General features: G+C 38.4%; 1 protein-coding gene across 5 annotated transcripts; it reads right to left on the bottom strand.

Moving 5' to 3' along the window:
• Positions 1-879: 879 nt before the first annotated feature.
• On the bottom strand, positions 880-15,801 carry LOC127792917 (uncharacterized). Of its 5 annotated transcripts, none has more exons than XM_052323574.1 (10): positions 15,638-15,801; positions 9,789-9,846; positions 9,441-9,648; positions 6,762-9,208; positions 6,548-6,678; positions 3,279-5,135; positions 3,048-3,096; positions 2,704-2,951; positions 2,442-2,549; positions 880-1,618 (listed from the first exon to the last, which is right to left on the bottom strand). In XM_052323574.1, exons 3-10 carry the CDS (start codon positions 9,628-9,630, stop codon positions 1,384-1,386), a joined length of 5,265 nt encoding a protein of 1,754 aa, XP_052179534.1. In that variant the 5' UTR covers positions 9,631-9,648; positions 9,789-9,846; positions 15,638-15,801; the 3' UTR covers positions 880-1,383. The 5 variants fall into 5 exon arrangements, with proteins under 5 accessions (XP_052179534.1, XP_052179536.1, XP_052179535.1 ...); XM_052323576.1 differs by having other exon boundaries at positions 6,551-6,678; XM_052323575.1 differs by having other exon boundaries at positions 15,633-15,784.
• Between the last annotated feature and the right edge of the window lie 2,036 nt (positions 15,802-17,837).

Genomic DNA, 17,837 nt, shown 5'->3' with positions numbered 1-17,837 from the left:
ATTCTAAAATGCGGCGCATTGGTGGTACCCCACCAGCCTGTGATATAACAGGGAGATATATTTTGCTAGTTATCGGGGTAGGATGGATGACAATACTGGCTAGTATTCAGATCTGCATATTGGGCGGCAGGTGCCGACGACAGACGTGGTGAATGTGATTCCCATTTCCCAATAATAATAAAAGCTCTAAAGGACAGTTCCTCGTTGGCTCGAGCTCGACTCCCTCTATGCCTCTCTCTAGATTGGGCAAGAGCAGGTGAATATTATTTTGGAGGCATTTCTAGATTGGGTAAAAGGGAAAAAGACGGGACCACTAACGTCTTTTGTCATCATGACCCCATGCCCAACATTAGCTAATCCCACTACTATCAAAGAATTACAAAAGAAAAAGACTTAAAAAGAGATTATTTTATCCTAAGCTTAAGAGCTAAGGGGGGGTATACCACTCACTTTGGGATTAGGAACGCCCAATCCCGCGAACCAAATGGGTTATTAGTGTCTCCATGCTGCATCGTACATTAATTAACCCCTAACAGTGCCCAAGTTGGAGAAATTTCACACTCATCCAACATAAATTGGGACCATTTTTATTTTATAGACATCACTTGTAGTTTAGTTTCGATACTTCAATCCTTTGAAATAACCTCTTGTACTATATAAAAATAGCCCAAACTATAAGAATTCCCAAGTGGTGGAATTCACCCTCTAAAGTTTGGTGTGTGCAAAATGGATAGAAAAGAAAACGAAAACACTCCAAAACCATCCCCACCCTCAAAACACAAGGGGGGGGGGGGGGAAACAGAAGACACATCATCGGGAGCATACATACATTAACAAACCATCAACTGGCAAAAACTGAAAGGCAGCGCCAAAGCCAAGTGTAAAATATTCAGAATATATATATATGTATGTATGTATAAATCTATCCATCTAATATAATATATATGCCCACTTGCAGCAGCAAAAATGATGGAGCACCCCCAAGTATTCTTCAAAATTGACATAAGGATGTACAAGGGCGGATAGGGACTTACAATTTTTCTCAGGGATGACATCATGAATGGCCAAATATGGGAAAATATCAAATGGCCTTCCTTCCAACAGAGAGTTTAAATAGCAGTCAGTTGGTATTTCTCTTCTCTACTACTGACATCAACAACCTAACATTTAGAGACACAAATGTCTTCTACCATCCAATCCATATTTCCTCACCTGCCTTTTTCCAATTTGTATGGGGTTGGTTCTATGTTGTCGCTGGGTGTTGGTAGCAAGAAATTTCTGACACATGGAGCGGGGGAGTTGACCGGGATTTTTTTTGGGGGGGCGAGGGGGTGTTGGGGTGGGGGGAGGAGGTAATAAAACAAATAAACTAATGATCATCAATCAAAGCGAAAGGCATTGGACCCTCTCAGGCACATTCTTAGGCATTGGAAGTACAGTAACACATCCCGGGGGGAAGGACCTTTGAGCATTTGCAGCTGCATCAGAGGACGATGAGGGCTCGGTCCCATCAGCTTGACCCTTACCATAGAACTTGGCAAAACGATTAACCATAGAAAACTTCTCGATCTCTTGGCTTTCAATTCGCAAGTCTAAGACTGAGGCTCTCCTGTACAATCTGCACCCAATAATAAAAAAACATTACAATGACGATGACAACAAGGGAAAACCAAAAAAAAGGAAAAACAAAACATATAATACCAACAGCAGCAACCAAACAAACCTGGGGAGTGTATTTATGTATTTGACAAATAAAACATACAAATCCACTGACCATGTTTATCTTTTGCTGGAATAAAATTTAGTTTTGTGTTAAGATTCAGAACAATTCAATTCAAAGGTCAAAACAAACCTGTATAAAAGTGGCTTATCAACTACTCAAATAGATTCTTTTTACGAGGCAAAATGGAGCCACTCAACATATAGACTTATTGATCTAGACTTTCACATCAAAAAATGGAGAAAAAAAAAAAAATGATAAGATGCAAAGTGCAAGAATCGAATGGTGGGAGTTAAATGACAACAAAAAAGTTTATCTTTAAGAAAAAAGTGCAGGGTCAAAGTGATTGGATCATTAAAAGCAAGACAAATCTATTGTAGAATGGAATGACCACTACTATTCAAAAAATGGTTAGCAGTGTCAAAAAGGAAAAGCTCAATACTAAAAGAAATCATGGTGAAGTGCAGAAGTACAAGAAAAACTCAACCAAATGAGCTCGCACAGATGATGACCTAATGACAAAATTTTGAATATGCATATTGTGGCTAAAAATGAACAAAGAAGGCCATCAGTGAAGCACCAAAAGCTTACAAAAATTGTATAACCAGCTTGACACAAAAGATGGAGAAGGAAATTTATACAAGTTTTGTCACATAACTGCATAGATGGACCAAAACAAATAAATAAAATGTCAGATAGGATCAAACTAATGGAGGGTTACCTTATGAAATCATTTTCCAGCTTCCTTGCTCTACCAATCAAGTCTTCTGTAACTCTAGAAAGATGCTGATCACCAGTTCTCTCATGTGTTTTACAGTTATCAGACGAACTACAAGACATTTTTCACAAGTGAAAATAAAGGAAAAAAAACATAATTATGGACAGGATAATTAGCCTCACTAAATATCAAAAGTACCAAACATGAAGCAAAATGGACATGAACAACGACCAAAATTCCATATAACTTCAAACACAATTCTTACAGGTTTGTACTGTCAAGAGGAGCACAATCATTGCTTCCTTGGCAAGGAATTAAGCTGCATGCATCCCCTAGTGCTAGTCTAGCAACAACGTAAGCCACAGGTTCAAAGTTTGAGCCAGCATCTGAAGAGAGAACAGCAGCTGGAGGGGGACGAAACAATTGCTGCATTAGCTCAGTTGTCAAGATAAGACGTCTCTTCGGTCTAACAATAGGTGGTCCATCTTCAATTATATCCGTTTCATCTTCCACCTGTTTCCAGGAATGAAGCCATGACCACACAAACAAATAAATAGAACTATAAAAGGACTTGAATTAAAAATAAGCATTTATTGTGAGATCAGATACCTTGTCCATTAGCCGGTTTGCTGCTTTGGCCCACTCATTTCCTGCCATGCTGCAAGCAATAATGAACCAAAAGAAAACAATCAAGACCACTGAAGAAAAAAAAAAAGGTAAAGAGTTCATGCAATACCAGACTTTCATACATTATATTTGAACAAGACACAGGAAAATTGCCAACAGGGGGAAGGAGGAAAAACAGTAAATTGAACAAATTTGCAGATTAATTCCACCAACCTTATGGTAATAATACTTCGAGAACCTTGAGCTACTTCCTTATGCCAAGGAAGAGGCTTTGTTGTAGCATTTTTCCGCTTCTTTTCTCTCGTAACAGCCAAATGGCGATCACCAACATCCTGAGGTCTTGATTGAGCAGAAGATACATGCTCAAATGCCACAGAAGTGGGTGCTGACCTTTGCCAGATATTATCAACTTGATTTAAACAAGTAGCATTTCCTAGCTCCAAAGAATTATGCACATGCGGCCGACCAGAAGTTTTTCCAATTGTAAATGGTTGTTGCACAGTTACATTGTCAATTTTTTGTGAATCATGCATTGACAACATCTGCCCGCTCTTAAAGGTTCCAAACTGATTAAACCAGGAAGGTGCCATCTGAGGGCTAATCTGAGGATTTTCAGGTCTACCAGAAGCTGTACCATAACTCCGAGGGTAGTTATCAGAATCCTTCCGACCAAAGGCAGATACATCCTGAGAGGATACATTCCAAAGCTGAGAAGATGAATTACTTTCCCTATTATCAGCTGGCCCTGGGAAGCTTAGCATTTGAGAGTCTCCAGATGGAACTGCACCATGAGGAAGTACTGAATCTCTTACTATGATATTGGTTTCATCCGAATGCCCAGCCTCAGGAGTTATTTGACAGCCCAGTCCATCAGCTCCTTTCAATCTCTTCAAGTCCCTGATACTTGGATCAATCTCTGTATTCTTCATGGCCTGCATCTGATGCAGCAAAGAGTAATTTTGATGCAAAGGATTTTTTGGTTTTAAGGAACGGCCAAAGGCTTCAATATCTCTCTGGCTTGAAGCAGAACTAGAAGGGGAGGCGTCAGATGAATTCCTAACAATAGATTCTTTCCCTTGGAATGCAGTTGTATTTTCAGTGAAGTTTGTCTTCCCAGTAGACACCAACTGATCAAGGCTTTCCTTTGCTGGTTGTTCTTCCCTCTGAACAAAACCTTGGGAGTTGATTGAGTTTGCACCCAAGTTAGATGGGATATTCCGTCTTTTTCTATCATCTTGATCCTCTAGGTCCCACAGTGCGGATGAAGTTGACACCATATTATTATTTGACTTGCTTGGATGGAAAATATTTGAAGGAAGCTTGTGAGGCTGAGCACTGAAAGAATGTTGCTGACTAGGAACACCAGTCCATGTAGGCACCCTTTTTGGTAAAGCACCTTGCTGTGAGATGCCAGAAGAAGTAAATGGCTGCAAGGATGGCTCAGCCTGTCGAACTGAACTTTTTGGGGCAGAAACTCTTTCATGAGAAGGTCTAGTATCAGTAGGCTGCAATGCGTCTCCAGATGAAGCAGATATATCATGGGGAATAATCTTAGTTGTATGAGCCAATGATGCTGGTAATAGCTGACCTATAAGAGTAGTATGGTCATCAGCCCGTTGAGAATGGGCAGAAAAGTTATCAATTTGTTGATTTTGAAGCTTAATTCTTGAAGTAAATGCTGAAGAGAAGTTTCCCTGCACCCCATGTTGTAACACTTCATTGTCAGTTTGGCCAGGCATACCAATTTTATTAGTGTCAGTTTCTTGTTGAGATGTTTCACTTGAAGAAGGCAAAGATTGCCCTTGGGCAGTGGAAGCCACCCTTGTACGACCCTTTTCTCTTATCTCAAGGTTGGTGTAATATGAACTACGAGAACTGTCTGTCTGTGCTGAACTCTGAGAAGTCCCGGCACGGTTTTGGACAGGCAACCATTGCGATGGAGGTGCAAGTTGTAAACCAAAACCTTGAGAAGCAGAAGACTGATGTTGCTGAAGTGCATGGATAGGTCCATCAGAATTACCACCTTCCTTGGATTGGTCCACCTTATGAAGAAGCTCAAGCATATTTTGACTGCAATCAACAGTAACTCTGTTTAAGGATGCAGCCACAATAAACAAAAAAATACACAAAACATGAAAAACAGTTAACTGTACTCTACTATATAGGATCCAATAACACTTGTCATATTACAAGACATCATTTGTTGCAGTAATGATTTCCTGACATGCACAAATAGCCATAGCCAAATTTGATTGAAAAATCAGATATACTAACACAAATAAATTACCAAAACGAGGTTTAAAAGACAAAAAACTTGTTTGACTTGAGGAAAAACATGCATCAATTAAGTTTACTGTAGATCCATATAAAGAAATTACAAGCAAACATTACCAAAAACATACAACACTGCATTGGATTAGAGCTACAATGTATTTAAACAGCGTCCCTAGGCTTTGCCAGGGCCAGTGAAAGGTCATTTTTGTATACAACCTTAATTTATTTTGCAAAGAGGCTGTTTCCACAATTTGAACTCGTGACCTTCTAATCACAAAGGAGCAACCATACCATTGCTACCAAGGCTTGCCCTTAGAGCTACAATGTATTTCAGGAAAGAAAAAGTTCAATCTCAAAACTTAATTTCAAATGATAACAGTACATTACCTATATTTCCATGCAATAGGAATTCAGGCTTTAGCCATTGAGTTAGAGACACCAACTATTGTTTTAAATTTAAATTGTAAAAGAAAAAATAAACATTAACAGCAACAAAAGAACCCACATACATAAAGGGCGTTTCCAAGTTTGTTTTTCCTCCATTCAAATTTCCACAGTATTCTCAAAGAGGCAATAAACTGGGTCTGAGCTAGGAGACATTCATCTAATTTCTATCATCCATCATTTCTTCTAACCATATGCAAGAACAAAAATTAAGAGATAAAAGCATCAAAATTAAGCCTAACAAAGCTCCCAGGAGGACTTTTCTTCATCCAAAACATCCTAAATTAATGCCTGGGCCTTGCAACCAATTTTAAGATGCTTCTCAATGTCTTTAGAGGTTACTTCCAACGTCCTCAATCAAAAAATAGGACTCCAGGATAAAAAAACCCCAAGGATTTCCACCACCACCTCCATCCTACACTAGGATTAGTACATCCCAAAAATATGTCAATAAAAGCATGTGCAGGGCAATTCATTTTTAATGTCACAAAGACTATGACAATAATCAAATGACTCTTGGTACCACAAGAACACCAGGGTATGCATCACACATGGCACATATCACACATGCTATCTTTCTGACAACAGCAAATGATGACAAACAAGGAACATCTAGTAAAAGAACCAGCATTGTCGTATCCATCTTTTGTAAACTGAAAGGAATAATATTGGCATCCAAGATAAAACCAGAATAGAGTTAAGAACATGAAGTGAAGGAAAGTTATAGTTGAAGCAATAAAGAAAACAGAAGCTCAATAACCAACCACCTTGATTCAGTGGCCTTGTTTGGTGCGAAGGGAGCAGCAGAAGTATTTTGTGCAAAACCTGGAAGAGTGCCTCTGGAAGGTCCATCTTCTTCTGCCTTTCTATTTCCTTGAAAATTGGCTGAAAACCCCTGTAGTTTAAATAATTTCATATTTTCCAGCTAAAATAATAACATAAATACAATAGTAAAAAAAACATAAACCCATAATTCACCTTTTCCATTTCAGCAGAAGCTTTAGAGAATTGACCGAAAAATTTGGACTGACCAAAATACCCCTGATTGTGACTATATGGTGCTCTAGGGGTGTGATGGGGCATAACCTGCGAATGAATAGGATGCCTCACTTCATAAGAAGCCTCAACATCCTCATCCAAGTTTCCCATTGGATGGTACTGAAACTTGCGAGGACCGGGATTTCTCTGGCCAGCTTGAATAGGTAAATTTTGTTTGCCTGCAGGCAAACTACGTGAATCACTTCCATCATTTTCTCTTACACCACCAATGCCTTTGTGCTGTGACAAGTTAGAACAATGGCTATCACTAGAATTCTCTTTCTGATCACAGCTCCCTCTCTCATGTGTTCTAACTGTATCCCTACCAGAGCTGTTTATCGAAGACTCTAGAACCTGAGGGCCCTTGTACAGAAGCGAATCCTCGTTTGATTTGCTTTTCACTGAAGAATCAACTTGCTTCCAGTAATTATGACTATGGGGAAGTAGTTGGGAGGTTTCCTGGCTGGCCCTTGCCATGCTAGTATTTGGTATCGTAGCAAGATTATTCAAACTTGAGTCCTCCCTGTTCACCTGTGGGCTTTTCATGACAGGCTTTACATGCTCCAATCCAATGATAGAGTTTGAACCAGAATCATGTCTCCAATAATGACCGCCATGACCCATTTCCTCATAAACCATTCTCTTCTGATCATTACGTAAACTTGGCAAATCGTTTTCATTCCCATGAATTTTTGATGCAGTTTCCCCAGATGCCCTATCATTGATGCTATGGTCATTGTGTGTACTCTGTAGCTGGCTGGACTTATGAGACAAAACTCCCTGTTGAGGATTCCATGCTCTCGAAATGTTCTTTGCATTCATTTCTGCATCTAAAGAGTGATAAGCATTGGTATAAACCTGACTCCCTTCAGCAAGAGGCTTTTGTAGAGGACCACGACTTAACCATTTGTTTCCTTCTGTGGAGTGTTGAATGGATCTCCAAGTAGAATCAGACTGTGGCCTTTCACTGGTCTCATATGAATATCTCTGCCCTGACTTCTGAAATCCTGGTATGCCCTGATTGCCATTGCCAGCATTGTTATCATCAGAGAGGGTCATAGTCCCAGAAGACAACATGTTGTTCTCTGATAAAACTGTCTGTTGTTTCATGTTGTCTTCATAGGTTGAAGACTGATGATTTCCTGGCAGGACTTCAGTATTCTGAAAACCCATACCACCCCATTCTGCCTGAATACTCATGTCATAACCTGAACTTGAAGTTTCAGCAACAGCAGACTGCATAAGAGCACTCCAAGATCCACTTTGTAAAGATGGAAATCCATTTAGAAGTCCTGTACCATGCGACAGATTTATACCTACTGCTGACCCAATGTTGGCACTACTACCAAAAGCATCCCATAAATTGTCATCCCCAAACAAAATCCTTTCTTCGGTCGGATCCAGGGCAACTGTGTTCTGTGAAGAAGAAACTGGTAGAACTGTACTTTCCTGCAATGTTTCTGAAGGACGAGCTAGCTCCTGCTGCTCATGGAACTCCTCCACTGGTGCATTTCTTTGAAGGGCATTTACTTGCCGAAGGTTCTCCAAATTCATCACATTATCACGACCTTGATCAGAATCATGGCCAAACAAATTCCCCATTTGAAATCCCTGCCTGGGAATTAACCCATGCTGCATGTTATCCTGATGTGAGAATCCTGTATATTGATTACCAGGAAGGAAATTACCATACATCATCATTTGCTGTATTTGATACTGGTTTGGGGTACCCCCGGTACTAGAAATAGGAACCCCATACAAAGACTGATCCCCCTGCTGAGGAACCAAACCCATTGCCTGGTCTTGCTCAGAGGAAAACTTAAATCCATTGGAGGAACCTTGAATGGCTGGAATAGCACGCTGAAGCCAGCTTGAGTTGCCTGCAGTAGGCTCAGCTGTCCAAGGATAATTCGACGCTTCAGTAATAGGAGTGCCATTGATTAAGGGAACCTGATCTGCTGAATTATGTTGTCTTCCATCCAGCTGCTGGATTTGAGATTGCTGACTCTGAAGCTCTTGCAGTTTCCTCAACATCACCTGCTTCTGCAGTAGCTGAACATCATTAAATCCAGACTGCTGAGGTGGAAAAGAATGTAGCATTCCTGTTTGCTGGCCTATCATCTGTTGTTGACTACCAAAAAAATCAAAATTCACTGGAGATTCAGATGAGTCTGACCTAACTGAATTTGTGTGATAGACAGAAGCTTTCCCCTGCTGTGATTCATAGATAGATAGGCCTCTCGATGTGTCTACTCCCAAGATGTTTGCCTCATTCTGTTTTGGCCGCAAAATTTGATGCCCATGCATATAGCCATTCAAATTCAGCAGCTCACTTTGAGACTGACTTTTCTCCAGAGTTGGCTCTGCAGAGTTCAAGCCATGCAACACTGAAAAAAGAATGACTGTTACATCCTCTGCAAATATCTGTTTTTGACAAAAGAAAAGGTAACTATACATTTGAGAAAGTCAGAATGCACATTTTCAGCCAGGTTCCAATAAGAAATAACTCCACTTTCAATTAAATGGAAGGGAACATAAAATTCAGCTGCTATGAGATAATTCTTTAGAAAATTACATTACTCTCTTTCATTTATTTTCAAGTAACCAGACTACTATTACCTGATTGCTGTAGAATGTAACTTTTTGAATTAGAACTTGGTAAACTAATGTGTCTGTGGCTTCCTGTAGGTAAATTGTTTCCTAACTCTGGCCAGCTTCCATCAACAACCAGAGAACTACGCTGGACCTCGGGCAAGTTATCCTGAGCAAAGAAATTGTGAACCCTGTCTCCAATGTTGTTGCCAGGCATAGATAATCCAACACAATACTGCAGCAAAAATATTAGTGTTTACAAAACTACCTTGAAAGATGAACAAGCCAAATTCATGACTCCCTTTAAGGATCCAATTATTAGATGCTCCAATAGCACTTAATCTCATAAGCACTAAGATATATAAAAGCACACACCTCTTATGGATTATTAAGCGTCACTCAAACAACAATATAGCCACCTCACAGCACCAACCTGCATGACGCCCATAAAGAAAAACTAAAGATGGTCAATTAAACATAGGCAACTCTGAAGCATAAGAAGTCACGTTAATGCAATAAATTGAATGCGTACAATTACAAATACATATCTTCTCCTACCAATGAGACAAAATCATATCCCAAGTCTAAATTTAACTTTTTAGCGAACTTTCCATTGTCTCCAAAATCTGACACTGGAATGCAACTTTAACTCACTTTGCAATCTTCATCCTTATATTACAGGATGTGATTACATCCTATGTGGATAAAATGTGAAATTGTGAAGCTAAGAAACAATAGACAAGAATGGCAGCAATTGGAAGGTCCTATTCACAGTCCAAGTAACATTATCTAACTTAAAAACTGGACCAAACAGCTAACAAAAAGATAACATATTAAAGATAAATTACCAATGCATTTTCATTCCCTTCATGAAGAACCTAACCATAAACTTTTGCTCATGCACCTGCCTACTTAGCATTAGGAATCTAGCTAGGAAATTCGCTTAAACTACCTCCCTTGTTTAAGAAAGACCACCCCCCCCCCCTCCAGGGTGCGCGCGCTTGGTTTTTTTTTTTGAGGGGGGGGGGTGTTATAACCCAGATTTGAGTCCATATTTTATAGAAAAATGAAATCAAAGTCAGTGATAAATAGCTGGAAGACATGGAAATGAAGATATTGTCTTGGCTCCTGAGTTCCCATATAGCTATAGGATCCATTAAAGCTTTCCAGATTCTTTTGTTAACTAATTTATGTGTTACATTCCATTGACACCACGTGTGAGAACTAATAATTAAAAAAGGAATAAAAAAGTAGAAGCACATAGGCAAGTCCCCAGTTCTCAACAAGCCCTTTAAAGGAAAATCTAGCCCCTCCCCCAGTAACACCACTGTCCTCACCCAAAAAAGCTAGCTGAAAATGACATAAGGGTTCATAGAACAAAGAATATACCCAAGACCTTCTTAGTAGACTACTGATGTAGAATTGGATAATCACACATCGGGCCAAAAAATAAGGGATGGGTACCTAAATAAAGGACAAAAACATCACTCAAAAGTCCATCCCCAGACTAAAAACAAAAATCCATGTTTGGCTGCTATCCACCAGCCTGTTTAAAAGCTTAGATATTAGGAAGACAAGTAAGTTAATAAGTCGTGCTATTATTGATATCTTGGACGATCTATATACTTAGAAAGTTTAAACCCTTTCCAAATTCTTATATTTTGACTAACATATGGCTTTAATGACAGACAATAATGGAGGCACTCGAGACACATGCAAAAGTAAATGAAAATAAATAGTAACATAAAGGTCGTGGAGGGCATCCTAGATTTTTTCTCCTAAAACATTAATGAATGCCAATGTACAATCATCTCACCTCAATGGCACACAGAAGTGAACAAAACCATCGTTACAAGATTGGAAGTAGAAGTCAATATTGATTAACACAAAGAACTCCTAATTAATACAAAGGTCGAAAAGGACAAACTTTGGCCCATTAGAACTCCCCTACCCCCACCCCGCCAATGGGCCCAACCAAAATACCCACAAACTCTATTCATTGAACTTCCAAATTCACAGTCTTAATTATTCCAATGGACTTGGGCATTCCCAATGAACAAGACTCCATTTTAAGAGGGTCGAATGAGGGTCGTTCTTTGTATGCAAACCCTTATTTTACATATTTAAAAAAAAAAATCTATTTCCATAACTCAAACCCATGACCTTTCAATCATAAAGGAGCAACCACACCATTGCAACAAAAGCTCATCTTCTAATTCCAATGAACTTAGTATTTCTATTATTTTGTTTGGAGAAATCATAAAAAAAAAAAAATGAATTCAAATTCTAATATTTGGAATTAAGTAGTACGACCATATTATCCTCAATATCTCAATCAAGATTTTAAAAAGAAAGTGAGCATACAACACAAAAAATTGAATAGATTTTACTCTACAAAATAATATGGAATTATAAATTCCACTATCATAGAAGAAACTTACGCTATGTTTCTTTCGATGTAAACTATTTTACATTGGGAAAAATTTTACACAAACAATTATTTTGCATTTTATTTTTTGGAGTTTGCTTGCATTCTAAAATTTTCAAAAGAAAATGAAATTAGCCGTCAGATGCTGGTTTTTCATTTGTCTGTAAAATATATATGTCAAAATAAATAAATATTGTACAAAAAATATTTTCCCAAAACAATGGAGCCTTAACAAACCTTAAAGTACCATAAAAAAAAATTATAAAAAAAAAAACATGATACATGCAATCATGACCTTTATTGAAAATTTAAGATTAAATAAATTATTAATTAAAAGATAATAATATGACTTGAACAAGAAAATTGGGTATGTAGCATCTTTTCTTTTTTTATATATATACAGAATTCACATTCATTTATCAATAGCTTCCACAAATATATATAGACAAAAATCACATCTACTAGTATTTAGGTCCTACATTAAGTATAATAGAAGTACAAATACAAGCTACTAAACACCTTAGCTTTACTTCCTTAATAACTAATCTCTTTGAACACCTTGTCAAATGAAAAAGAAAAAAGATCACAACCAAACCCCTATAAGGCTCAACTTTACGAACACCTGCTATGATTTAATTTTGTTATTTTGGGTCAGTGTGTTTTTTTCTTTTTCCTGGTCAGCTCCTTCTGTTGATTTGAAGCTCAACATTCTTTACCGAACCTTGCTAAACTAAGCCATTTTTGAAAGCCCTGACCAGGTTAGAAATTTGTTAACCATTGTTGGGTTAAGTTGGGGCAAAGAACTACATTGGCAAGAGGGGCTTGTCTGCTAGGTATTTCCACTATTAGATCATTACACAAATTCACACACACGCACGCATACACAAAGACTATTTGTGCATCTATGTTCTTGTAATCATGATTCATTGCCAATGTGTCTTGAAATTTGAACAGAAGTATCATAGGAGGGTTTGGGTTTTGGGCAATCGCTAGGTTTGTCTCTACATGCATGCCCATTTCCCAGTCCACAAGTGATGTTTCCTTCAAAAAACTATTTGGATTTTTCTCCATTGAAACATTGCTCTGCCAATATTTCTAGATTTTTGGCAAAAAATTCCACAAGATACCAAGTGCATACAGAATTTGTATTTTTTGGTTTGGGGTCCTGCACCCATTCATTCTGTTCTGCAAGTATTTGACTCAAAAAATAAATAAAACTCTTGTTTTTGGGTATCAAGTTCTTACTTTTCCATTTTATTATTTTTAGATTTTGCTTGAATGGACCTTTGGCTGAGTCATCGAAACAAATTTGAGAGGGATATGGGTATCTTATGTTGAAAAGGAATGGCAATAGTTAGTTCTCTTGCGGACATATATTCCTTGCTATTTCTAGGTCTTCAATACACATTACCTTAAATCAGTGGAAGAATTGAGCTAAAGATGGGAGGAGAAGACAGTGTTCGCATGTTTTCATTTGATGAGGGGCAAAATTTTGGCACAAGTCTTTGGGGATTTTGCATGGTAGTTGCAATAAGCACAACCCAGCTTGCATAACCCCATGAATCAAGCACAATCCACCCAACCCACCAATTTAATTCAATGATTATCAATGAGTTAATGACCTGGTTATGGCTTCCAAAAAGAGTATAGGTTAGAAACACTGCTGGGTCCAAAACTAACACAATGAATGATTTTTTATTTTTTTTTGCGCGGGGGGGGGGGGGGGGGGGGGGGGGGGGGGGGGGGGAGCAAACAACAGGGGCTCAAAATAACAAAATTAAACTGCATAAGGTGTAAAATTGACCTAAACCATAGGAGATATCGTTGTAATGTTATCATAAAAACTAAAACGTATGATATTGATAATGTTATGGGCATTTGTCGGGGGTAAAAAATTATTGAATAATGAAGCTCAAGAATCTTCATTCTTTCATCCCATAATTCCAACTAACTTCGATCAGATCTCTAGTCCCAAAGTTTAAGGGTAAATGGAATTCCAATTCCTGAATCTTTTTATTTCTCAAACTTAAGAATTGAAATTCTAATTCTATATACTTTCAAATTTTTCCAAACAAGCTGCTCAGGCCAAGCACTGTTTTACTTAATGCTGCCTTCTGTGTGTTCCAGTGCAACGGGAGAGGGGACCAGAAAAAAATCTCCTCTAAGGTTTCCTTTCTCCAGAAACATCAAATTCCTCTGAACATCCATAAAATTTAAACAAGAAGGTCACATAAACAATAACTTGAAAATATTAATTCACTTTAGATTACAACATATCAAATCTTCTATACCATCCTTCCAACACCTTCTTGACAAGACAAGAAGCAAAAAACTTCTCTTTAGGTGGGAAACAGGTTTGAACCCTCATGCCTGCTCCATGGTAACCCCAGCTAGACCCAAGAGACCAATTGAAGAAATAATTTTGCTCTGCCATGATTGCTGGTATCCATGGGTCTATGAGTTCATCATATACCAAAACTATATCACAGTAGAGGGATGAAATTATCTTCACGATTTATTAAATGCATACAACAGATGGATGATACCAACTCTGCCATTGCTTAAAATAGTTTCAAAGTAAAGCACTCATAATGCAACACGCATATAAATAGCGCATATTCTACCCATTATTCTTAACTAAAAATCCTTTTCATAACCTACTGACATCTTCTCAACATGCACATGACACAAGGGAGTTTATTAAATATTCCCCAAAGTAAAACCCTTTCAGGAAAACTTGATGGTAATATATAGCAACTATGTTCTTAAAAGGCATGCATAAATAATATGTAAATTTTCTGGGGCTAAGATATTCTGAATTTCAACTTCAACATTAAACTTGCAACCAAATGAAGAAAGGAGAAGTAGAAAATTTAAAAAGTAAGACAGTGAAATAATCTATAGCAGAAAATTTTTGTAATGTTAACTTGAGCAACCTGGTATTTGTTCACATCAACATGCCAATAATTATATGGAAGTACTGCGATTTCAAGCAATACCCATACATATCACCAAAAAATAAAAATAACAACTTTTCTCAAATTCGCTTTTTCAGAGATGCATAGTGTCATCGTATTTGAAATTCCTCTTTTACGATCTTAGGGATATTGTCTTTCTTGTTTCTTTGCCCCTTGAATTCATACATTTATCCAACAAAGAAAACAACACAAATTAGGGAACTGTTTCTGCAGTCTTATCAGTTCTAAAAATTAAACTCAAGACTATTTTACAAGATTTGCAAGCTTAAGCAATACAAATGGGATATCTAACTTCTCAGAAGTCATGTAATGTTATTCATCTTTCCATGACATACAGTGTAAGTAGCAGGCCACAAACAAGTGCCTTCAGATTCAGAATCTTTGACAATTGAGATGGTTGGCCTTGGCCAGTTCAAAAGACCATATCGTGAGAAGATACTTCGATCACATTCATAAACTTCAGAATATCAGATGACAACCCTACACTAGAAAAACCAATAACCAGTACAGAAGGAATTCGGAAGCGTAATGAAATGCATCCAACACATTTCTACATCGGAAAGTAGATAGAGATTTAAGCGTCAAAAATATCTTACACAAAACCCTAGAATCGCAATTCTCCACCAACCAACACAACACAATTTCAAAGATACATCCAACAAGATCGAAAACGCAATCAAAATTTGCCTTAACCAAGTAAAGCGTGCAAAATGACGAGACAATCTGGTCAAACAGAACGGAGCCGAGACCCAAGAAAAACTCGATCTTAGGGGAAAAAATTAGGGTTTGAGCAGAGAGAGAAGGAGACATAACCGTACACGGATGTCGAGAGGTCCACCGCTGAATTCTGAGTCCAATCTTTCCAGAGCTGAATCGGCGACGGGAATGGAGCTGCAGACGGAGAGGCGGACAAAGAGGGAGGGGGGAAGGGGGGGCGCTGATGTGTTGCAGAGGAAAGATAAAGTGATCGAGATAGTGCGGAAATTTCAACAAACGGTGAGAAGAGGTTAGGCTCGGAGTCAGACCTGAGGTTTGCACACCGCGTCGGTTGGTTCGGAGTAAAATCCCAGGCTCGGGGGCTTGTTGAGAAGCTCAGGAGCGTGGTGGGCTTGTTGAGACAACTCACATGAAAAATATGATCTTCGTATGAATATTGAATATAAAATGCAGAACTAGTGTCAATTTTTACAATGGCAAACATAAATGGCAAATTGATATTTTTATTTTAAATCCGAGTTCAACTCAACTCTAATAAATGGCAACTTGAGTTGAGCCGAGTCCAACTCGCTGTGATGACGACCCTCGGCTATTTTTACAATTAGAAGTAGATTGGGCCTAAAATACATTTAAAGAAATTTGGACTCCTTAACTAAATAAAGCCCAAATATTTTTTTAAGTAGGGTTGGCCCAGGACCCATTTACGTCCAAGTGGGTGACCCAATTGAGTAAATTCAAAGTTGTGGATTAACTATTAATATATGAGGCAAACACACTAACATATTATTATTTTTTAATAACAAAACTATCATTTACTCTTTATTTTATTCTCTTAACAGACATTAATGTCAGACCAGCTTCAATTCAATTTAAATTTTTTATATTAAAATAATATATAAAAGGCATTATTATGAAAAATAAAAATACCTTTTTTTATAATCCTCTATTTCTATTTTTTAAGATAATTTTAATTTTTAGAAAAAAATGTTCTTCATGTCAAATGGTTATTTTTTAATATTTTCAAATGCAAACCGAACATGAAAAAAAATTTGATTTTCTTTGTTTAAAAATTAAAAGTTTTACAAATAGTTATTTTTAATCTATAATATTCGATGTTAAAACCTATGTTTTTTTTAATATAAATAATTATTCTTCCTGTAAACTCATGGATTTACTTACTCTCCAACCTAAGTATATGGATAAGTTAGTTGTACGATGAAATCCATAATTTGATATTTTGATTAAATATAATTAAGTAGTGTTTGTTAACTAATATATATATATATATATAATTTGATATTTTGATTAAATATAATTAAGTAGTTGATGAGGAGAACGCCCTCGGTCCCATAATTACGCCAAGACGGATACCTAGTGACGGTTAGAAGATACATGACAGACAAGCATCGCCACGTCAATCGGATAGGCACTCAGTAAAGAAATCTCCGAGGTCTCAGGAACAGGCTAACCCACCGAAGGTCACGGAAGCAACAGCTATCCCAAACTCTTTGGAGACGGATATTATCGCGAAATCCTTATTGGGAAAGTTCCGAAGAAGGCGGAAGAAAGATCCCGAAGATCCCTCTATGATCCCTATCCCGAGAAAAGGTAAGAGAAAAAGGTGGGAGATTCTTCTTATCTTCTTCTGGAAGATATAGTTCAAAAGGGACAATTAATCCTAGACCGAGAACTGACTGAATCATCGGAGATCGACTTGGGGAGCAAGTCCCCGTCTCCATTGCAGGTACCCTCGGAGAGGCAAGAAGGGAGTGTGCGGCTACCCCCTCAAAAAATCTATCATCAATTGGCGCCCACCGTGGGGCCGACATTCTTCTCTTCTGTCTCTCCAGTGCAGCAGACAATCTCGCTTTTTTTCTCTACCTTGGATGGCAACCAGAAGACAGCCGTCTAGGGCCGTGTGGGGCAACCCCGTTCCAGAATCGAGTCAGCAGAACCCTCCCCGAAGCCCGTCAGGGAGAGCTCGGAGTCCGGAGGGCCCTCCGCCTCCGCCCGATCGGATAGCACTCCTGGAGGGTCAAGTGCAACGATTGACGGAGTTACTTATGGGTTTTCTAGATCGCCAGCATCAGCAAGCCCAGCATTCTCAGGCGGAAGAAAGGCGCGAGCTCCCAAGAGAAGAGGAGTCCTATCGACGGGATGAGAATCCGCAGAGACCGGGACAAGATAATGGTCATGGCGAGGCGGCCGAATCTCTTGACTTGTCGTTTGTGCAGCAGCGGCAGGAAAGAAGATTGCAGCAGTTAGAGGAGGAGATGGCCGCCCTAAAGCTGAAGACCGGAG

This window comes from Diospyros lotus, unplaced genomic scaffold (assembly GCF_014633365.1).
Source record: "Diospyros lotus cultivar Yz01 unplaced genomic scaffold, ASM1463336v1 superscaf1, whole genome shotgun sequence".
Taxonomy (NCBI): domain Eukaryota; kingdom Viridiplantae; phylum Streptophyta; class Magnoliopsida; order Ericales; family Ebenaceae; genus Diospyros; species Diospyros lotus.
Note: the sequence above shows the minus strand (reverse complement) of the source record. Positions and strands in the feature narration are given on the sequence as shown.

Excerpts from the sequence above, each read along its gene's own strand:
- LOC127792917 (XM_052323574.1), bottom strand. The coding sequence starts at position 9,630 with ATGCCTGGCAACAACATTGGAGACAGGGTTCACAATTTCTTTGCTCAG. Across the intron at positions 5,136-6,547 it reads AAGGCCACTGAATCAAGGTG|TCAAAATATGCTTGAGCTTC; the intron begins GTTGGTTATTGA and ends TGTTGATTGCAG. Across the intron at positions 2,550-2,703 it reads CCTCTTGACAGTACAAACCT|TTCGTCTGATAACTGTAAAA; the intron begins GTAAGAATTGTG and ends AATGTCTTGTAG.